The 23,712-nt window shown below is 35.6% G+C and overlaps 2 protein-coding genes across 3 annotated transcripts; one reads left to right on the forward strand and one right to left on the reverse strand.

Moving 5' to 3' along the window:
* Positions 1-3,751: 3,751 nt before the first annotated feature.
* LOC131057178 (probable 2-oxoglutarate-dependent dioxygenase AOP1) lies at positions 3,752-14,960 on the reverse strand. Of its 2 annotated transcripts, XM_057991364.1 has the most exons (5): positions 14,634-14,960; positions 14,425-14,553; positions 4,855-6,006; positions 4,315-4,642; positions 3,752-4,229 (listed from the first exon to the last, which is right to left on the reverse strand). In XM_057991364.1, the coding sequence occupies exons 3-5, from the start codon at positions 5,286-5,288 to the stop codon at positions 4,014-4,016; spliced, it is 978 nt and encodes a 325-aa protein (XP_057847347.1). In that variant the 5' UTR covers positions 5,289-6,006; positions 14,425-14,553; positions 14,634-14,960; the 3' UTR covers positions 3,752-4,013. The 2 variants fall into 2 exon arrangements, with proteins under 2 accessions (XP_057847347.1, XP_057847348.1); XM_057991365.1 differs by lacking the exon at positions 14,425-14,553.
* On the forward strand, positions 9,016-9,760 carry LOC131857756 (transmembrane 9 superfamily member 1-like). Its single transcript, XM_059210472.1, has 2 exons — positions 9,016-9,136; positions 9,419-9,760. The coding sequence occupies exons 1-2, from the start codon at positions 9,032-9,034 to the stop codon at positions 9,758-9,760; spliced, it is 447 nt and encodes a 148-aa protein (XP_059066455.1). The 5' UTR covers positions 9,016-9,031.
* Positions 14,961-23,712: the final 8,752 nt, after the last annotated feature.

Here is a 23,712-nt window from a genome sequence, read left to right on the forward strand (position 1 = left end):
ATAAGCAGATGCTTCGGGCTTTGAATGTGACATTCATTGCGTTCATCCCCAAGTGTGATGGGGTTGACCAGTTAGGCCAGTTCGGCACTATTTCTCTCTGTAATGTGATTTATAAGATCATTTCTAAGCTGATAGAGGAAAGGTTGAAGAATTGGCTTGGGGGTGTCATTTCTGAGGAGCGGAGTGGGTTTGTGGAGGGTCGTCAAATCTTGGATGGAGTGGTCATTGCTACTGAGACCATTCATTTTATGGCAGCCTCCAAGGAAAAAGCTATGTTTATCAAGCTGGATATGGCAAAGGCTTATGATAGAGTCTGTTGGTCCTTTCTCCAGAAGATTCTTAGGGTTAGTTTTGTTGATGAATGGATCCAATGGGTAATGATTTGTGTTTCATCTACCTTATTCTTTGTGCTAATTAATGGAGATCATACTGAGTTGTTTGGTGCGTCTAGGGGTCTTTGTCAGGGGGACCCTCTTTCCCCGTACTTATTCATTCTTTTGGATGAGGGTCTGGAGATGTTTATTAAGTATAATGTGGGACTCGGTATTATTCATGGTTAAAGTTGGGGTAATGACATACCTCCTCAGTCCCATTTGCATTTTGTGGATGATACAACCCTGATGGGACTAGCTCGGATCAGAGAAGCTATAAATCTGCATAAAGTCTTAGATGTCTATCTTGTTGCTTCTGGCCAGTTAATCAATGAGGATAAATCTTTCATTCTCTTCTTCAACACACCTAGAACTATTCAAATGAGGATTGCTCATATCTTGAGATTCCAAGTCGTTTATCTTCCCTTGACTTACCTAGGTATTCCTATCTTTGTTGGTAATCCTCCCAGGGACTCTTGGCAAGCTATTCTAGACAAATTTTGCATGAAGGTTGAACATTGGACACAGAGATGGTTATCCTTTGCTGGGCGAGTTCAATTGATCCAGTCGGTGGTTCATGCTCTTCTGATTTATAGGTGTGTGCTCCAAGTAGCCACAAAGTGGTTTGTGAAGGGATTGAATTCTTTGGCAAGGCAATTCTTGTGGGCAGGCAACCTGTCCTCCTATAAATTGAGTTTTGTCAAATGGGACATGTTGTGTAGCCTAAAACAGTTGGGTGGGCTTGGCTTAAGGTAGTCTACTTTATTTAGGGAGGCTTTGGCAACAAAATTGTACTAGAGGTGGTGTGTTGAACAGGATCGAGGTTAGGCGAGGATTTTGTCTTACAAGTGTATGCAGAGGATCCTGAAGGAGGAAATCCCAAGATATCTACTTGCGGGAAAAGGCTCTACGATTTGGAGTACTCTCAAGAAAGGGGTTGCACTAATTAAAAGACTTTTTTGGATCTGTAAGAGGGGGGAAGAGGTGCTTTTTTGGTTCGATTCTTGGGATGGGTACCCCCCCATTATTGATTAGTTTCCTAACTTAGTGAATCTTTGCTAGAGGTTCCTAGAGGCAGGGTGGTCTAGAGTGAGTGGCTTTAAATCTATTTATAGGTGTGGGCAATTGGAGATGGTGCGATGGAAGGTTCTTAATGAATCGTTGGTTGTTGGTATGGATGAGGATTGCGCTGAGCTTCATGGCATTTTGGCGAGTAGACACTATAGTCCCCTTAAGGATAGGGATAGACTTGCTTGGTCCCAGAATCCTAAGAGTGTTTTTACTATTGCCAGTGGGTACCAGGAGTTGTTGTCCCATAGATTGGAGGGGAGGGAGGTGCAATGGTGGAAATATGTTTGGAACAATTTCTCTTGGCCAAAGTGTAACTGCTTTGCTTGGACTGTGGCTTTGAATAGATGTTTAACCTAGGACAATATTCACAAGCGTGGGTTCCATGGGCCTTCCATCTGTGTTTTGTGTGGTAATGGGGAGGAGGATTCTTCACACATGTTCTTCAAATGCCCTTTCTCGTTGCTGATCTGGCACTACTGGTGGGGGGTGTGGAAGCATCCTTGTGTTCACGGAAAATCTTTGGTGGAGTTTTGGAGCAGTTTGGCCAGGCCTCCTTGTCCTCTTTTCTCCAGACTGTCTGGCACATTGGGCCCATTTTCAAACTTTGGCAGATCTAGCTAGAAAGAAATAGGAGGATCTTTAGGGAAGTCAAACTGTTAGTTCAGCAAGTGTGGAATATAATCATTGAAATGATCTGAGAGACGGTGGAAGCTAAATGTGAGGTGAATTTTTCTCTGGATAGAGCAGAGGTTGATATTGTGAATAGGTTGGGTTTGCAGGAAATGTCTCATGTCTCAACTTGTGTTAGGAGAGGTAGACGTGCTATGAAGAAGGTTCATAGGGTGGGAAGATGTTTACCCCCTCGAGATGAGTCCATCAAGATTAACACCCATGGCTGTTGGGATTGGTGGTGTTGGTAGGGATTGCATGGGGGATGTGGTTTTCTTCTTTTCAGTGCATAAAGGGTAGCAGTCTAATAATTTGATGGAGGGATTAGAAATTTTCTATGCCCTGAAGCGTGCATTTGAGTTGGTGTGGTGTAAAGTTATCTGTGAATCGAATTCACGGATTATTGTTAACCTGTTGATTGAGCAGAAGGTGAATGGGATTAATTGGCAGTTGGCAGGGATTGTTCAACAGATTTTGCAAGTTAGTGCTATGATGGAGAAGTTGTCTTTCATCCACATTACTCATGAATGGAATAGAGCAGCTGATTGTTTGGCTAAGTGGGCCTCGAGAAATGGCGATGGTTGGAAAGTTAAAGGTTGGGAGCATCTTTCTCCAAATTACGGAATATTGTGTCTTGTCATTCCTTATTTGTATGTGATGTTATAGCTAAAGAATATTTATAATTGTTGTTAATAAAATTATGTATCGTTGTATATTTGTAAAGAGAAACATTACACATGAATCAAGTAGATGTGTTTGTTTAAAAAAACAAGTTAAGAGGAATTTAAATTCCAAAATCAGGATTCACCTAATTTTGGTTTTTTATTCATTGAATTATTTTATTTTTCGCACAATCAATTATTAATTAAAATATTGTAATATCCAATATTGTTGAATTTTAAACCATAGTTTCAAGCAACAATAAAAACCTATTAAAAAAAAATTACATTAAAAACCACTATACAATACAAAATGAGATTTCTCAACAACCCCTATATTTACCCTCTTCACAATTCTAAAGCAAAATGTTAAGCTAGATAAAAAAAAATTGGCAGATATACATATCTAATAAATGCAAGATTGACAAATGAAAAGATACAAAAAAATATGCATATGCAAAAGGTAAAACAGTTATGATCGCTATTTGTGAGCATCTAAGAAAAAAGTGAGAAAATTAGGTTAGGTCAATTAAAATAGGTTAAACACTTGTACAAAAATGAAGAAATCACTCAACAAACTTGGCAATAGCTATTCTCCTTACAAAATGACATACTAAGATATTTTATAACAACTTAAGTTGTCATTTTGTAAAAAGAATAGCTACTACCAAACACCTCTTCAATATGAAAATAAAAAAAATTAAAAACCATTAAAAAATAACACGAAAAAAAGACTTCACAATCAAATTCAGAAGCAGCACAAAAATCAACATGAAATCTTGCACTAACATTTCTTATCCCCACTAAAAGGGCTGCATACCTTCCTATTATCTACACCTTTCAAATGTCTGAGCTAGCTTTCCTTACTAAATGAAGTTATCTTAGCATACCAAAATTTGAATGTTCAAATGAAAACATAACTATTTTGACAACATTTTAACGTCCAGTTTTTATAACTTCTGATGTAATACCCACATCTCATAAACACAACCAAAAATTATCGAAAAAGGATACAAAATTTTGTTTCTTTCTTTATTATGTTATTTATCCCCAACACATTTGTGGGATTACAATGGTTCTATAGGCAATGCTACATCATTATTACTACAGTAAGAGGTAACGTGTAAGAGACAGCATTTGTTCTAAAGTATAATATAAAGAAAACACTAGAGCTGGTACAAATGTAGCAAAACGTTATACGCCACCCAATCGTTCCATCACTTTGACTTTTTCTCTATCTACTTTACAGTTTCTCAAATTCTTTCCGCAATTCTGACTGTAATTCAGAGAAAATAAAAGGCTTGAATCGTCGTGGATTATCTTTGTTCAAAAGCGTGTCTGGTGCCGCGATCTGGGCATCATCTGCAAAACTTAAAAAAAGGGGAACCGATAAACGATTCTCCCACCCTTTACAAATCACGCGGTGAACTGCACACATGTACCTATCATTGCTCCATGCCTGCAATCAAATAATCTTTAACAAGTGCACAACAAAAAATATAGAAGCTATAATAACAGAGGAGAAACAAAGGATTAATTTGCACATTAAAGCAGATCCCTAGATTGACAATAAGGGAGTGTGGTGAAGGCTTGATATTGATCCATTTCCCTTCTTTCGATCGTACTTGAAGCCCTTCCTCTTCATCGTTGCGAAGAATTGTCAGGCAACCCCGATCTGCGTGAGCTATCAGAGCTTCCTCCCCATTAGACTTTCCATGAGATGAATACCCGTTTATCCGCAACAAGGCTTTACATTTCTCGAAATCAGAGTGATAGAAACTCTCAGCGTCCAGACCCAGGCTAACAAGAATGAGTTTGATTATCCTCTGAGCAAGATCTGACAGATATGAACTGAAAGCACCTATCGCTTCACTGTAATATAATAGTACCAGAATTTCACTGGTGAGAATAGTATCAGAATTTTAAACACTAGTTATTTCTAACCAAAAGGAAGGGCTTATTACAGGGGACCTGGGTTCTCATCATTCCAAAAAAAGACACTGTACAGGCTATTTACTTTCGATTACGAGACATTTGTGGTAAAAAAATAATTGTGAAATGAAAACAAGACGCCGATAACATACCAGAATTTTAAGTTTCCTTCCTCGGGCCATATCTTTCGAGACATTTCAAGGATTGAATCTGGATTGGGTATGTCAAGGAAGCAAAATGTCTCAAAAGGAATCGGAATACCGGGTTTACGCATGTAGCTCTTTGGGGGATCAGAAGTTGTGACTCTGTCTTTAACCTCCATGGGCATTGACATCAAATCCTTGCTCACGGACAAAACGTTTTGCAGAAGATCTTGTGGAACTCCATGATTCACCAGCCTGAAAATTCCCCATTCTTCACAAGCTTTTCCGAGTTTGACAACCTCCGGATGATGCTGAAGATGGTCTCCTTCAATTTTCTGGGGAAATTGTGAGATGTCAATCACAGGGAGATCAGCTTCAAGAGGAGACTGTAACGAGGAGGTCATAATGCCCTTGCGAGAGACTAGCAGAATTTTCTGGCTCATTCAATGTAAATAGGCATCCTAATGGTGATTTTATATCTCGATCCCAAACTTGGCCGCCAAGCAAAGTGGAGTAATCATGACACTAGTGAATATGTCAATGAAAGAATGATAGTCAATCCAAAATAGAGAAATAAGGTGGTATTGTGGGCCGCCCTACCAGATTTTCTTCGTTCAGCATGAAATTTTCATCTTTGACCAGGAAATGAAGAGTATTGTCTTAACCTGAGATAAAATAAAACTTGTGTATTGTCTTTAAGCTGTCTTAAATTATTGTCTTAAAAAATTGTTTTCATAAAAACAATAAAAAACACCCGTATTATTGTCTCTTGAGAGACAATTGTATTTTTGTCTCTATAAAGAGAGATATGTCTTTAACCCAGCTTATTGTCTTTAACCCAGCTTATTGTCTTTCTTAAGACAACAAAAATATTCTCATTGGACAGAATACTACTTTTGTCTCTAGAGATAATATAAAACAATGAATTTTAAAAAATAGCTCACTATTCAGATAAATCAATATTGTTAAATATATACTACAGTATCAATTCATGTTAGGGCACGATGGAATTGAACCACCATCCTCCTGCTTGTAAACTCTTCCATTGAGCTAGCACCCTTTAAAGAACAAGAGTTGCATCACTCTAATACAGCATGAGTCCCTGCCATTCGCTGGAAACTAGCAAGCTATTGGTCTTTGCTAGCTCTTGCTATAGAACACCTTTTCATGTTCAATTAGAATGTTTAGAATGTTTGCAATAACAATAAATCTGATATGAATAGTATTGACTTTCTGAAGTCATTAAAATTAAAATGGTAAGCACTAATCGATAAATGACATTAATATTAAGTTGCATGATCTTTCAACACAAAATCTTATGATCGACTGTGCTTAATTGAACAAGATGCTACAAAATTATGATGTACTGGCAACTCTTTTACTGATTTCTAAGTATCTTGGGGAATAAAGAACATGTTTATATTATCCATATCCAATTCTGCTCTAGATGGTTATTTAACATGTAACCGTGACATAAACAAGTGAATGAAAGACATAACACAAATGATATACCGCAAGACATTTATCCTGGAAACCCAATTTAGGAAAAAATATTGAGCAACAATCCACTTTCAATCAATTGTATAAGCTTGATCATTTCATATGGTTGAAACAAAAACATAGCATCCTCTAATTTGCATTCAATAAATATAGACCATTATACAATTTTAAAAAGCATGGCAATAGACTGCAACGAACATTTCCAAAACTCTTTGGATTGGCACATATTGGAAGATAATGCATTATATGTTCATCCAGAAATACTTTCGCACAGACCATGCCTAGCACTGGATCTACAACAAAATTATTATAGCCCAATTTGCCATTTGAGGATATAATTTTGATTTGCCGAGTATAAAAGGCTTTAACAAAAATTGTCTTGAAATAATTATTAGTGATAAGACAAAAAAAAGAGGTAAATAATTATCAGTGATAAGACATCAGAAAAGAGGTCAAACACTCTTATCGTTAATGTAAGAGTAGTACTACATCCTTATGTCTACAAATGCAAGTAGATATCAAAAAGCATTATTAAACATGTCTAGTTTTAATATGCAACAGTCATGAAAGAGGTATCAAAATTACCATGTCAAATACTTTTATATGAAAGAGGTATCAAAATTACCATGTCAAGTATTTTTATATTTAGAATGAAATTTTGAGTTTAGTAGTTCAGCTGGGAAGGTTTTATGTTTACAAAAATAAAGTATTGTATCAAATGTTTTTTAATTAAAGGCAATTAAGGAGTCATTTCTAAAGTACGATGTTGCTTCAAAATTCAAACACTATTGTTGTTGATTGTTCTCAGCTTCAATATTCAAATTCCTGAAAAATTAGGAGAAATAGCAAAGAGTTAATAGTTTGGTGCTTGCATCTTGATACTTTGCCCTCATTAAATATGAAAATTGTTGCTGCTGGTTTTGAATATTGATAGTTTGGTGCTTGCATTTTATGCAAATTTATTTTGCATAAGTGTCCAAGATAGACAATGGCAAAAGCTAGTGTAAAGGAATCTAACTGAAATCCTTTTAAATTCGAGGCAAAACTAGTTAAACAATGATTTTGAAGGGCAATCACATGCTCAAATTTTTATGAAAGGAATTAAAAAATTAAGCTTTAATTAATGTTTTCTTTTACACATCTCAATATAAAGGGCCATGCTCTTTATTCGGTGGAGAAACCATCTAACTACTAAAAGGAAGAGTAGGCATTTCTAAATAGAAAGGATTCAAAGAACTTTTTACAAGAATTTCTATCCTATTAAATTGGGAAACTGACTAAGAAATTAAGCGTTTTATGATTACACCGTAGAATCCCCTTAGAAGTGATGTTAATAAACATGGACTTGGCAGAAGGAATATGATGAATAATTGTAAAAGGGACTGCACCCATACGCAAGGAAAAGAATAATGTTCGGAAAGCCTCAAGATCGTGTTCGATTTTCTTTGGTGCAAAATTGTTCCACTTAGCATTCTTTAATCTGCCATATAGTTTCTTATAACGTGTATTGGTTAAAATTTTCAGTGATCCCGTGTGTCTTAGACACGATACTCCACGCTAAAGAACAAGCTGCAGCTACTATGCTGAAGTCTTGTAATAAGTGGAACGGTGAAATATAGTAATGAAACAAATACTATAAATTTCACCAAATATACCCCTTGTTATTCAATAATTTATTGAACACTAGCTAAAGCAAATACCAATGACAAACAAATTAAGAGTTGTCATCTTATACATGTGTTCTTGTGTAAAGATTGTTGTATTTAATGGAATGTTGTTCTAGTGGCTAGGTCCTAGAAGCATCTATGGCACTGGATGGATATGAGGTTACATTATTCATGGTGTACTGGAGGTGGTGTTTGCCAAGAAGTCACATACATGTGCTATCTATTATCATCCCTCTAGCTGAATTTATATATGAAGACATGATACAGCCTACCATCTTAATAGATTGCCAATGCATATCTAGCAAAACATTTCAAGACCTAGAACATATGTTAGATCTCTCTACTGGAGGACAACCTTGTTCTGCAATATTCGGTTTCCTGTGCAATTTGCATGGGCCTTAAGATGTACCATTCAGTTAACTGCGTTCTCCTTCCAAAGGCAAGTGAAATGTAATGCAATTTTCGAGGGCTTCCTAAGAAGAATATCATAGCATACAGATAACGTGACTATTGAAGTCTATGCTAAGCTCCCACATGTAATTTAAATTGCAGATAATTCATTTCAACCTCACTCGGGTAAATTCTACTCCACTTACTGCTGGAAAGTCATTGGAGCCTACTTATTCAGTAAAGTCGGTTGAGACAAATGTAACGTTTGCTAGGTGATTTGATGTATATTTAGACTATCCTTTCTTTGAACACCAGTTAAAATGGAGGATTTCAAATTGTATCGATTGAGTGAAGTTAACAACAAAGGCATATATATTTACCATTGTTATTTACCTTACCTCTCCCAGTCTTGTAATGCTACTTGCTAAAATATTTTAATATACTATGCTTTAGGACAAATTAAAGTCTTAATGAAAATAAACCATGGTGGTCCTCTTGCAAAGAGAGGATCATTGATTCATTTTATACCACAAAGTTTGTCTTGTCTCTGAAATAGGAAAGTCAAGTTTGCTTACTTTTCATTGTTTTTCTGTAAACAGATCCATTAGTTCTCCATCTTCAATTCATTCATGATGGTTATTTTTCGCACTGGTTTAGTATCAATGATCTTGCTGCGAACTCTGAGAAATGACTATGCAAAATATGTTCAAGAGGATGATGATTTAGAAAGTTTGGTAAGTGATTACATGTACCTGTAATGTGCTTCAAGTGTTTTCTTTTCTATGTTTCTGAATTTGCCTGCAGGTTTTGAGCTTTTGGTGTATCTCTATCGTACTCTAGGATTTAGAAATCTGCTGCCGTAGCATCTAGAAACTAGAGTCATTAATCTTTGGGTGCCTGCGTGATGCTGTATGTGAGATTAAATAATGTGATTTTGATTTAAGATTGTGGGCTTGTTTCCTTTGATAATTTAATTTTTGTTTTTAATTTTGATCTTGTGGGCTTTCCTTGTATAGGAGAGGGATGTTAGTGAAGAGTCAGGTTGGAAGCTTGTTCATGGAGATGTTTTTAGAACATCTAGAAGCTTGCTCGTGTTGTCAGCATTAGTGGGCATAGAAGCACAACTTGCTACGCTTGTGCTTCTTGTCATCCTACTGGCAATCATTGGCATGCTATACATTGGGTATGTGAATTTACTATTTTTGAGAATGTTTGTTGACAGCTGTTATACTTTGTCCTATTGCCATTTATGTTTGCTGAATCCTTTCTATTTATGTTTGTTGAATCCTTTCTATCTATGGCCTTGCAATGGTTGGATACAAACAGAAATGGCATCCAGGGATACCGCAGGAGTATAAGAATTAAATAAGATACAGCAATCAAACAAAGGCATTGCCTCTTTACATACAAATGCATAATTTTAAAGCCATAATTCAGGAACAGCCATTACACTTATTTGTCAACTAGGTTCAAGTTGCTAAGAATTGTAAATGGCCGAAAGACCTCTTGATAACAGGAAGGATTTCTGTAGCCTTAATATCTCAATAATAGGGATGGAATGAAAGAAGCCATATGAAACCTACACAATATGCAGGTAAGGCAATGCATTCCAAGTGATATTCACCTTAGTACTAAGTGGGAAATTATACTGAAGAATTTGAGAGCTTAATTCATATGAAAATCCAATGGACAATGCTGAATCAATAATAACACATAAATAACACATAACAACACGAAATAAATTAATCTGGCAATTCATTAAGTGATTCAATGACACCTGGTAAATTTGAAAGTTTTGAATTCTCTTTCTCTAGAAAGGAAAATATGAAACAACCTGCAGGAATGTAAAATCTACCATCAAACAAACACGCATACAGTGAAAAATGTGTTACATAATAGGTAGCTATCTTTTAGAAATGAAATGACTACTTCAATTTTCATCCGCTTGCAGTGTCCTTGTTGAATGTAACAAATTTACTCCTATAGCTCAGGACAATAAATCACTGTACATATGATGTCTCTTAGGTAAACAGTAATAATAGTCTAATGGATTCCAATCTTGTGTAATTCACACCTATTATCTCTTTGTCAGACAGTCTAAGTAATGATCATTCGACACATTATTAAACCAATCCCTTTACCAAGCACACACATCAAACAATTCACAAACACTGCAAATAGAATTAAACTAAATTCAAATACACATAATAATGTGAGAGGTCATAAACATTGTATGCAGTTTCTTACTCATTCTTATGGACAATCTATATTATATTAAGTTGTGTGTGTTGTTTATCCTGTCTATGTTAATATTTTGAGTGGTTGAGTGTATGCAGTGTAACTACCGTGCAATGAAGGAATAGTTTCCTGTTTCACCTAGTACAACCTCTGCATATTATGCCCAGCGATACAAAAGAGAGGCTGTATTACAGTGTCTCTATGACATCATTAACCCAAGTACTTTCTGTTTGTATATGTAAAAAAAAAAATCAATGATACAGGTCCTTCATTTCATATAGTATTTCTATGTTGTTTATTAGCAAGATACACGTAAGCTATGGTAATGAATTTTCTTATAATTTCCATTAGAAAAACTTGGTGTTGTAATTTTAAAAGCAGATCCTATAGTTAGGTCCTCATATCAGACAGCTAAAAATTGTGGGTTTCTTCCTCATTTAGAATAAAATGTGCTGCAGGTCAGTGATACATACTATACACAATGCCACTACCTATTTATTTATTTCATTACAAGTTCTATCTCTGGAGTATTCCGTCTAGATACAGGAAACTTCAGTTATACAGAGTAGCAATGAAATGTGCCTATCCACAAAAGAAGCCATTCCTACAGGTAGGAATCATGGCATAAGACATTCCAGTCCATTTGGGCAAGAGGTTAGAGTCAAACCACACAAATGAAAAACAATTTTAGGTTTCAGTTTTTTTTGTAAATGAATAACAATTTGCAGTTTGGACAGCAGCAACCTGAATATCTGTAGCAGAGGAAGTTGCAGGGAGTGGAAGGAAGTGAGCCAATTCAGGAAAATTGAAACCGGTAGACACGCCTCTTAAGGATAAAGAAGTTGCATCATGTGCAGAAGTATCCATCTCCAGTGTGGGAAATGAGCCCAACCATATCCTCTTCTTCTTCATTGGCTCTCTGATTTCTGACACCCACTGTCCCCACTTCCTCTGAGCAAAATTCAAGACTGCTGGTAGAACCATTCAGTGATGAAATCACTAAAATGGGAAGTATCATAGGCTCATAGGCACTTTCCACTAAAACCCAACTCAAGCTATTTATAAGGTTTACTGTAGATTGTCAATCGACAATTGTTGTTTTCAATTTGAATTGTTCTAACTTCTTGAGGTTGTATGAAATTCTCTTTTACTATGTTAAACAAATGTATTACAATAGCTATACATTTTTTGAATGTTGACTATGGGAGAGATTCAAGAAATTCACAATAATTGATGTGTAAGAAATATTTCTACTATCAGCCCATTATTCTCCTTATTTCCAAAGAATTGACAAAACAGTATCTCCGTCCACAACCACCTTTAATTTCTAAGTATGACAGAAGAGTCGTGTTCGTTAAATTGGGGAAAAAAAGTCATGGACCTAGATGATATCTATCCCTAGCCAAGAGATTTTACAAGTTAAGAATTACCATTTTAAAAGATCAATTGTTCTGTAATTACTCGATTCTTTCAACGTGTATAACCTGCTCTATATGTTGTGCTCTATTTTATCTTCATATTAGAGCCAAATAATTTTTTTGTATCCAGCAGCTGTTATCAAAATCAATAACCAGAAAACTCATCAGAGTCATAATATATCTTTTGACAACTAGATAAAACAATTTGGTGATATCCACTTGGGAAAGAGAACACCAGTGGTAATGTACCCAGAGAATTGATTTTATATCTTTTCCTTCTGTTGTCTGGAGTTTGAAAATTTGATCAGAGATAACACAAGCACAAGTTACTGGGTTTTTTTATTATTGTTATTACAGGTAATCCTTGATGTGGGTATTGATTCTGTTTTGTAATCCTGTAGTTTAGATATTTGTAGAATATATTATAGTGTTGAGAACCAAATGGGCAAGCGAATTCTGTTGCCAGCTCAAGAGATTGACCTTGCTAATGTGCAATATATTCAGGAACGTATTGAGGGTAAGCACTGTTCTATTGCTTTTGCCAGTAACATCAATAAGCCAATTAATCAGTGGCTAGGCATATTGGGAATATTGTAGGTCCATGTTGGTAATATTTCTAGGCTTTGGTTCTCTGTACCTTGGTAACATCTATCAGTTTTGCCAATAGGATATGTGCATTTCCTGCAAGTGGTAAATTACAATCAAAGTAATCTTACAGTTTCTGGTTGGAAAATTTAAACCCATTTGATGGAAACAAGGATGGGTAAAATCGAATTGGTGAAAATGAAGACAGGTATAGAAACAACTAACAAGGATAGGTTAAAAACTATTTGTTGAAACTAGCATAGGTAATGCAGATTTTGCATTTCTCTGACTTTGAGCTGGTCAGGTTCAGGGCTCAAATGTGCTCTCATAAGAAAATCATAAGAATGGGAATAATAGCTTTGGTACGAAGTTATGGGTTAAATAGTCTGCCTTGAAGCAGACAATACTTAGTGGAGAACATAAGCTGAGGGAGAGAATTGATTTGATGAAGGAAAGGGAAACTGATAACAAGTGATCTGTAGTTTATATGTTGTCATAAGTCCGAAAAAGATTTGTTAGACAGTCTAATGCTTTTGTTGTCATGGCAGGTTCATAGTTAACATTACTTAGGCCAGGATGCATTGGAGAGAAATTGCAATGGCCAACATTTTCCATTTACCTAGTTTTTGAAAATTTTAATAGAAAACCTAATAAATTCAAAAAATAGTACCAGTGGCAAACTCTTAAAATTGAAGTAATTTGAGTTCAATTTTGTGAGGGTAGATTTAAAGAGGACTGCTAAACATTCTGATATTTATCATGAACTTTTTGATGGAATAAAATCAAGCTTGACTGCAATTTATAGAAGTCAAAAGTTGTTTCACATACATTATTCACAAATATTTTACAGACATCTTATAGCAACAGGAACTGCTAAATTGTTCAAAAACCTTTGTCATCTTTGTCCATGTTCTGTTGTTTTAGACTAACTACTGAACCTTAAATCTATTGGTGATGGGTAGCTATATTGGTTATGGCTGAACAAAGTCTCAATCATATGCGTAGCTCATCTTTTCATGGCTCTGTTGTTTTCAGTTTCAGAAGGCACAGAAAAATGCTTAATTCTTTCTAGATGGAGATGAATTTAGGATAAGGAAAGTGTTAAAACATGTAACATGTAATTATAGAACCGCAGCAACTACTAACCATGTTTACCTTTACAGCTCTATATCTTACGAGATATTTTCTAAAGATTTTTGTCTGGCTCATGGAATCTCGACTATTTGGCCATGCAATTCTCCTCATTTTTAAAGCACCAAAACAAAATGACACAGATCACCACATCTATTCTCACATAGTAAAGTCAATTTAGGATATAGTGTAGCATTCCAATCTCGTTGAATTTTATGGATGCTGCATAGAGGGAAAACAACACTGTTGGTCTACGAATACATAGTATGCCTACCTGGCTGGGTATGCTTATCATGCGTTGCTATGTCTACCTCAATCATGGGTATGTGCATTACAAGCTGGAGTCTATGCGAATAAAGTACCGCTATGGGAAAGGCGACTTTCAATTACCCATTGGGAAGAGGGGGGCCTGCTTACCTATCTCTGCTACGAGAAAGGCTTGCGGAGCTACAGCTGCGAGAACAGGTTTCCCCCACCAAAAGCCTTTATACCAAAAATAAAGTGTGCTCCAACCAAGAGAAGAGAGATGGTGATTCTGTATTCCTGTGGAGCTTCCGTGCAGGGTGGGTTGGGGGAGAGGTTGGGTGGGTGGGCGGTAAAAGTGGCTGCATTAGCCCGTAGCTTATTTGGTATAGTTCAAATGTACCTACCTGGATTTGACCCTAGGGCTCTGGCGCCGCTGCTGAACCTGTTCAAGATCTCTAAACCTCTGAAAAAACAGATCTGGAGAATGTGCTTGGCACAAAGGGCGAAAATGGAAATTGTAGACTAGAAAACCCCTACACGAATTGGATCCTGTAAGCATCTATTCAGAAAATCAAGAGTTTTATTTGAAAACATGGATTTGAAACGTACTAACCTCGATTCGACCCTGGGGCTATGGCACCAAAGCTGATGTACGGAAATAAAAAACCTGTTCAAGATCCCTAAACCCCTGGAAAACCATATCTGGAGAATATGCTTGGCACGAAGGGCGAAAATGGAGATTCCAATTATGTCTTTGTCATCCACTGGAAAACCCCTACACAAATTGTGTCCTGTTAATGAAGCCGATGGGAAAATATGGGCGGAGTTTACAGGTAAAATAAAACCCATACTATTCCTTCCCGCCATTGATAATGCATGCCGAGCATGAAGCCGCTGCCGTCGCGGGAGCAGAGACAGCTGAGTTCAGTGATCCAAGAAATTGAAAAAGGGCTTTTAAAAAAAAAAAAACGAGTATACAAAAGTTTTTTTTTATATTCGAGACAATTAAATAATAAAAAATATAAGTTAAATATAACGTATATATTTAAGACAAAAGTAATCTTTTGTTAAATTAATGTCTTAAAGACCTCTATTATATAGTAGTGCTTTCATATGTGCATTTTTAGTCGATAGGCCTTTTATGTGGGCACGTTTGTTTTCCTTTTTTGAGCCAATGTATTGAATTGATATTTGATTTACTGAAATTATAGCTTATATGTTTCCTCGAATGGTGTGTAGTTTCTATATCTCTCATTTAACATCAAATAAGATTGTAATCTTTATTTGGTTAATTTGATTGTGTCTAAATTTTACGAAATATAGCAACAAGATTCCAGCTATTATGTTTTGTAATATTCATATATGACAGTTGCTTGCTATTTCAAAGCAATGACATAAAGAAACCCCACTTTCTCACCTTTTCTTCCCCTTCAAAATAAAGAGTTTAAATAGTCATATTATTTTGATTTGATGAAATGAGTATCTCTCAATCTTTAATTCTTAGTTAAAAGAGAATGATTATTTGTACCAATTTGATTTGTGAACCAAAATACTTATGAATTATAAAAATGATTAGAGAGTAATAAAACTCTTAAGAAAATATATTCTACAATTGGTTAGGGGACTTTATTAGGTTGTTAAAGCTCACCTGTTCTTGATTTCATCAATTCATGTCATACTATTTGAACTTTTAGTTTAAGTAGGATTTTTTAATTTTTCTCCATATTTGATACAAGTTTTTTTCAATTTTACCCGTTGCAAGTACTTTTTTCATTTAAATGGCCTCTATCTTTAGCATTTCAATAATTGATATTATGATTTTTCATTTGCATTTGCTTGAGAATGGCAACATATTCAATTTAAAGACCCTATAAATACACATCAAAGGTGTTTCTAGTGGATTTTTTTTTATTTGGTCGAGTTAAGAATTGGATGAGAAAGAGATAATCTGTGATTTATCTATTTATACAGTAATTAAGGCACATGGCTTCTACAATTGCTTGTAAAGAGGTGGTTTGGTTACTAAGGTTGTGCTTAGGAATTGAATTTAATCAAAAGCTTGTGAAAAATGGTTGTGACAATGAAAGAACATTATTTAGTAACCAAGAATCAGATGTACTAATGCAGTCACGACAGGAGGGTCCTCAAAGAGAATAGTTTGGACCGTGTAGCAAGAGTAACACAACGAAAGCAACAACAAAACATAGAGAAAATGTTAATTCAGACATTCCCAACATCATAGATTCACCATAAACCAATCGACAACATCTGGTATACATACAGGCTTACAGGCCTAGAACAACTTACATTCCAGATTACAATCCATCTAGACCCCCAAGAGGTATCCAAATTACATAACATGAATTCATCTTCATACCATATTCCGATGTCCCTTTAAGGATCAATTAAAATAATATATATAGCATTCGGAACACATCCGAATTGGCCACAAAAGATCGCATTCTCCAAAGATAGGAAAATGAAACATGTAAGATAGGTCGGACCCAAAGCATAAAGATTACCTCCACCAAAGACAATAATGAAGTGTGGACCACCAAAGAAGGTCAGCTAAGGGCCTAGAAACATCGTACGTAGTGCCAATTAGATCCGCAAGAGAAGAAATCTCCAACTAGCCATTAAGCTCAAACTTCTTCGGGAACCAAGAAACAGCCAATCCGGAAGCACCAACTTGCCGAAAAAGAGTCCAAATAAACTAGAAAGCTAGAACAAGGAATAAGAACATGTCTGGAAGCCAAGAATGTGATCCGCAACGGAAAATGAACAACTACCAAAGAATTCCGGAAGTAACACAGAAACTACAACACAGAACAAGAACAAGTGAAAAGAAAATATATTTTTGGTTGATGCAAGATTGCTTAACGACCAGGGATGCTCCTGGATCAAACACCCCAGGTAGAAAAATATGTTTCATGAGAGGCAACTCATGAACATCAAAAAAGATTCGGAATATAGGCCCCATGCTCATTTTTTATTCAAATGTCTTCTTTGTTTGCAAAGTTCTTCCTCCTTATCTCTTTTGATAACTCAGTTGAATTCCCCAATTTATTTTCCTCTTCTCCCCTTTTTCCTTACTTCATACCTGCACACTGTCTCTTATTACCACTCTCTTTCCTCTGCAAATCTAATCTATTCCTTCCATCAGAACTCATCTTATCTGCCATCTAACTTCACTGTCATCCGGTATCATCTTGCTAACAGACCCATCTACAAGATCCTTCTTCAAATCCATTCCATCATCCAGTATAACCTTTGCATCCTGCTTCTCAACACTACAACTCTTCACAAGGCTCAAGTTCTTTACTTCCTTCTCTTTCTCCTTCAAAGAAGCCAAAGTAAACTTATGTCCATCCTTTTCAATAGTTATCAGGTTTCTTCTACAATCATAGATAGCTCCTCTATCATACTACCAAGGTCTACCTAGCAAAACGTAACAAGCACTCATAGACACAACATCACACAAGACTTCATCTTTGAAAGGCCCAATGTTAAAATTCACCAAGCACTGTTCTCTCACCTCTACCACATGATCATCTTTCAAGCAACTCACCTTTTAAGGACAAGGATTCTCAAGCCTCTTCAAGCCAATCTTCTCTACCATTTCCTCTAATACCAAATTTTTAGTACTTCTAGTATCCACAATAACCCTACAACACTTACCACCTGATTTGCATAATTCCAAAAAAGATTATTCATTTGTGTAGGTTGGGTTTCTTCTTTTCTCTTCTCTACCAAGATTCTTCTAAACATAAGGGACTCTCCCTACTCTGGTGCTATCATGTTCTCATCTACAACTCTAGTATTTGGTTCCTCACGTGCTATGAAATTCCTTGCCATTCCCTTATCTGTCCTCAAGGAACACTCATAAGATCTGTGTCTGGTTTCTCCACACTTGAAGCATTTTCCCAAGAATTCTATGATGCTACTATCATTCCCTTTTCTTTGTGTCTTTTGATCCGATTCTTTACTCCATTTAGATCTTGATTCTTCTTCAGTCGTCTACTTCTCCATACTGCCACTCATTTTCCCTTTATTCACTACATATCTCTCTCTTCCCTTAGGGTTATTTTGCTATCTTCTTTTCACTTTATCTTCAGCCTTCAAAGCATATTGGTAAGCCTCCTCAACTATAGAAATATTCATCATATTCATCTCATCTTGAATGTTAAATCCAAGTCCATTTATGTACCTAGCCACCTTCTCTCTATCCATCTCTCTATGTCCAGATCTGATCATTACCTTGTAGAATTACTTAGTATACTCTTTCACACTCATGTTTCTTTGTTTCAAGTTCTACAACTTCTTAAACAATTCCAACTCATAATCTCCCATAACGAATTTTAGCCTTCAATCTTGCAACCATATATCTCCACCGGGTATTTTCATCTCACCATTCTCCACTCTATCTCTCTGCAACTCTTTCCACCATAAAGTAGCATTCCCTTTCAACTTAGTTTGTGCTAACCTCACCCTCTGTGGATCTCTAATATCCTCAAACTCAAAGTAGTCCTTCAATTCTTCAATCTAGTCTATCAGGTCTTTCGAATTCAATGTACCTGAAAAGTTAGAAACCTCCACTTTATGAAACTTATTTGTGCCACCGCTTTAAGGAATCTTTCTTCTCTTTCATCTTATGGTCCTTTAGCCTCTTTGACCTCCAGTACCTCTCTAGCCTCTTCATACTCATCCTCCAATTCCAGATTCCTTTGCAAACCAACCAACACGTTTCGAATCTCATTCCTCATCTCATTTCTAAAATCCTACATCATTTTCTCTACCCTTCGACGATCTATCCTTCTTCACGACATCTCCTCCCTTGCTCTAGTGCAACTACCTCATCTCGGTGATCTAACTACAAGTTTCAATTGCCTCTTTGTTAGTGATCTATTGAACACTCTTGCAGCCTACCTCAAAATCAGTGATCTGTTCACCCAAAGGAATGCCTCAAGGTTTGCAACCAACTTTGATACCACTTGATGCAGTCACAATAGGAGGGTCCTCAAAGAGAACACTCTGGACCGTACAACAAGAGTAACACAATGGAAGCAACAACAAAATGTTAGTTAGATGAGAGGGGGGGGTGAATCAGATAACCTCAATAATAATTACTCTAATCAAATTCAACCTCGGTAGCATTTACTTGATATGCAACTTATGACTGTAAATCATTCAAACTCATAAACAGATAAACATGAAACATTAAATTACATTTGACACCAGATTTAATGTGGAAACCCTAATAGGGAAAAAACATTGTGGGATTTCGGACCCACAAGAAAATATACTCTTCTAGAGTATGCTCGGTTAAAAGCAAATCCTGTTAAAGATTACATAAACATTGCTAGATGTGACCCGGTCAAGGGATTTCCCTCAGATCTATTAGAATCTTTACTTTGTTAGAAGTGACCTTGTCAAAGGATTTCAAACACTCATTCATAATGTTGCCTTCCAAGAGGATTTACAAATAAGACTGTTAAGTCCACTCGGTTAAGAGATTTCCTGTCACTTACAAAAATAAATAACAGTAATAAAACATATCTGCAATTTCACATCTAAAATGTTAAAGAAGATTCTATGTGCTCAATGTGCTCAAGATAATCTTGTCATAAGACTTATCTTTCTCCTTGCTGGGCTTCTCAATCTATTCTTCAATCAGATCTTCAATCTTCTGTACTCGGTAATCACCTCTGTAGCATCATTGTGCTTCAGTTTGCCCGCATACTTTGTTCAACAACATTACTTTATTTATAAGCAATTCCCAACCGCTTAATCTCCTTAATCACATTTCCCATGATTAATCTTAGCCATCAAATCTTCAAACTTGACTAGGTTCATCGTATCCTTCGATTTGAAAAATATTTTATCTTGCCTTGAAACTTGTATACCTTTCTTGGTACTTGTGCTTGGTTAGGACCGTTCAATCTATGTTGTAGATCTTAATCTTGAATTTTAATTATCATTGATCCTTAACAAACTTCTTGTAGGACATTCCTATCTTCAATAAACCTCAACCTCATTGGCATCCTTCATTTAATAATGTATACACTTATTTAATGCATTCTGTTACTGCTCGGTTGATACTCGGTTAATACTGAACTTTACTTGGTAGACATTCTCTTCTCGGTGACTTTTTCTTTCATTAACCGACATCGGTAACCTTGGAGTTTACCAACTAGCTCCTTGCTCGGTAAAATAGAATAGTATCAAACCTTTACTCATTCTATTACATGAAATATTTTCCCCTTCTTGTTTAGTCTTCAAATACATATATATAGGATATCAAAACAATCAAAACATCATAATCTCATCACTGTCTAACTCGGTAATAGTTGCCCATTGAATAAATTATTACACCCCTTCATTTTTCTGTGTCACTTACCGACATCTTTATACTCATCAAAACATACCTTTTAAGATATGGCAACATCATACTGAATCAGAAAATCAATTGATTGACATCAATGACAAAATAATAATATTAAGACAGTAATCATCCTTTATCAATTATATCATTCATCTCCAACAACCTTCTCAATATCATCAACCATCAAACTTATTGTAATGCCAACAATCTCCCAACTTATTGTAATGCCAACAATCTCCCCCTTTGGCATTGATGGCAATACCAACTTGATTTATTCCAATTGATTCAAACTGTTATTATTCTTCTCCTACTATCCTTGAGTTGTAAACTTGTCTTGTAATCTTTTGTTATTAGTCTTCTCCCCTTTGAGTTGTAACAATCATCTCCCCCTTTGACAACAATGCCAAAAGTAAGACTGATCCATAATTACTCCCCCTGTGAAGTAATTTCCTTGCAGTTCAAACATATACAAATGTATCTCGGTCAGAGCAACTTGTCTTCATTCACTATTTCCTGCACAACTTTAGACATCCTTCTAAAGTGTGTAAATCAGCATCAACTTACAAATAGTATTCTTTGAAGTCATAGAATTGATGTTGTCACCGAACTCTTTCAGTGAGTGCTAGATAGGGGTAAGACCCCTAACTTACTTCTGAGATACTCAAAAGTGTCCTTAGCAGTGGCTTTGTGAAGATGTCTGTGATTTGTTCCTTTGTGCTAACATATTCCAGCACAACATTCTTTTCTTGAACTTCTTCTCTAAGATAATGATACTTTATAGAGATATGTTTTGTCTTAGAGTGCATTACCAGATTCTTTGAAATATTAATAGCACTTGTATTATCACAAAATATAGTTACTAGCTCGGTAACTGTCTCATTCATTCCTTTCAACAGTTGTTTGATTCATTCTATATTGGTACAATTCAATGCTGCAACGACATATTCAGCTTCAGATGTTGACTGTGAAATGCATCCTTGTTTCTTGCTAAGCCAACTTACTAGTCTTTCTCCCAAAAAGAAAGCTCCACCGCTTGTGCTTTTCTGTCATCAATATTTCCTGCCCAGTCAGCATCAGTATAGACTTTTAAGTCAAAATCATTCCTCTTTTCATATAGTAGACCATAATCTTCAGTGCCTCTCAAATATCTAAAAATTCTCTTAACTGTTGTCATATGAGTTTCTTTGGGATCTGCATAAAATCTTGTAGCTATACCTACTGCATGTGCTATATCAGGCCTGCTGTGAACTACATATTGCAACTTTCCAATCATAGATCGGTAAAGTGTCTCATCAACAGATGCAAATTCATCATTCTTTGATAGTTTACAATTAGTAGTCATAGGAGTACTTACAGGTTTAGAATCCTCCATTCCAAATTTCTTCAAGATTTCCTTTATATACTTGGATTGAGTAATGAAAATCCCATTTTTCATTTGTAGTATTTGTAAACCTATAAAATACTTTATCTCACTGATTAATGACATCTCAAATTCTTTGCACATTTCATTTCCAAAGTTCTTAAATAAAGAATCATTTCCACAAAAAATAATATCATCAACAAATATGGCTAACATCAGTATTCCATTCTCATCATTCTTCATATACATGTTGTTGTTCTCACTAGTCCTCATAAATCCAATCTTTAATAAGTAAGAGTGCAACCTTTCATACCATGCTCTAGGTGCTTGCTTTAGACCATATAAATCTTTGTTCAACTTACATACCTGATCTTTATTCTTCTCTTCAATAAATCCTTTAGGTTGTTCAATATAGACTTCTTCTTCTAGTATACCATTCAAAAATGCAAATTTAACATCCATTTGATATACCTTGAAATTTTTGTAAGTAGCATATGTCAACAATGTTCTTACTCCTTCAAGTCTTGCTACAGGTGCAAAAGTTTCTCCATAGTCTATTCCTTCTTCTTGAGCATAACCTTTGCAAACTAGCCTTGCTTTATTCCAAATGACCTCACCTTTTTCATTTAGCTTATTCCTGAAAAATCCACTTTGTACCAATTACATTTTTCTCTTTTGGTCTTGGGACCAGTGTCCATGTTTTATTTTTCTTGATTTGATCAATCTCTTCTATCATAGCATTTACCCAATCTTCATTGCTTAATGCCTCTTTTACTATCCTCGGTTCAAATTTGGATATCAGACATGTGTTGTGTCTCAGTTTGTTCCTTGTCATCACTGGAGCATCCTTATCTCCTATAATCTGACTTGATGCATGATTTCTTCTGACATATTTTGCTAATATAGGCTCGGTAGGCTCTGTATGATCTTCTTCATCACTCGGTAACTGATTAATTTCTTCATTGGCTTTCTCGATAAAACTTGTCGGTTGTACATATACAAACTCTTCATAATCTTCTGGTTCTTTGGAGTTTCCTTCATCATTCCTTTCTGCAAATTCATCAATTTTCACATTTGCACTTTCCACAATTTTGTTAGATGATTTGATCAGACATTTAAATGCTTTACTCCTAGAGAAATAACTAGTAAATGTTCCTTCCTCGCTTTTCTGATCAAATTTTCCATTTCTATCATCTTTGTGAACATAACATCTACTTCCAAATATTTTAAAATAACTTACATTTGGTTTCTTGTCATACCAGATTTCATAAGGTGTCTTCATAGTTCCTTTCTTCAGTTGTACTCGGTTCAAGGTGTAAACTACAGTGCTTATTGCTTCTCTCCAAAATATTTGAGGTACTCTCTTTTCTATCATCAAAGTTACAATCTACAATTGATATATTCCTTCTTTCAGCTATTCCATTTTGTTGTGGTATCCTTGGTCTTGACACTTGTCTCTTTATACCATGATCATTGCAAAATAAGTTAAATTCATCAAAAATGAATTCTCCTCCTCTATCAAATCTAAGACATTTCAACTGTCTTCCTGTTTCTTTTTCAACTCTTGCTTTATACCATTTGAACACTTGAAAAGCTTCTGATTTCTCTTTTAGAAACATAACTGACATTATCCTTGAGTAATCATCCACAGATAATATGAAGTATTTATCACCATAGTAACTTTAAACTTTCATAGGACCACAAAGATCAGTGTGTACAAGATCTAAAATTCCTTTAGAAGTGTAAGACTTACTTGTAAAGCTTGATTTTGTCATCTTACCCATCTGGCATCCTCAGCATATTGCATTCTCAAGTTTTTCCAAGCTCGGTAGACCTCTTACACGATGCTTCTTACTTATTTTGATCAGATTATCAAAATTTACATGACAAAACCTTTTATGCCATAACTAGGTATCTTCTATTTTTGCATATAGACAATTGTTCTGAGTT

The sequence above is a fragment of the Cryptomeria japonica genome, chromosome 8 (genome assembly GCF_030272615.1).
Source record: "Cryptomeria japonica chromosome 8, Sugi_1.0, whole genome shotgun sequence".
NCBI classification, from domain to species: Eukaryota; Viridiplantae; Streptophyta; class Pinopsida; order Cupressales; family Cupressaceae; genus Cryptomeria; species Cryptomeria japonica.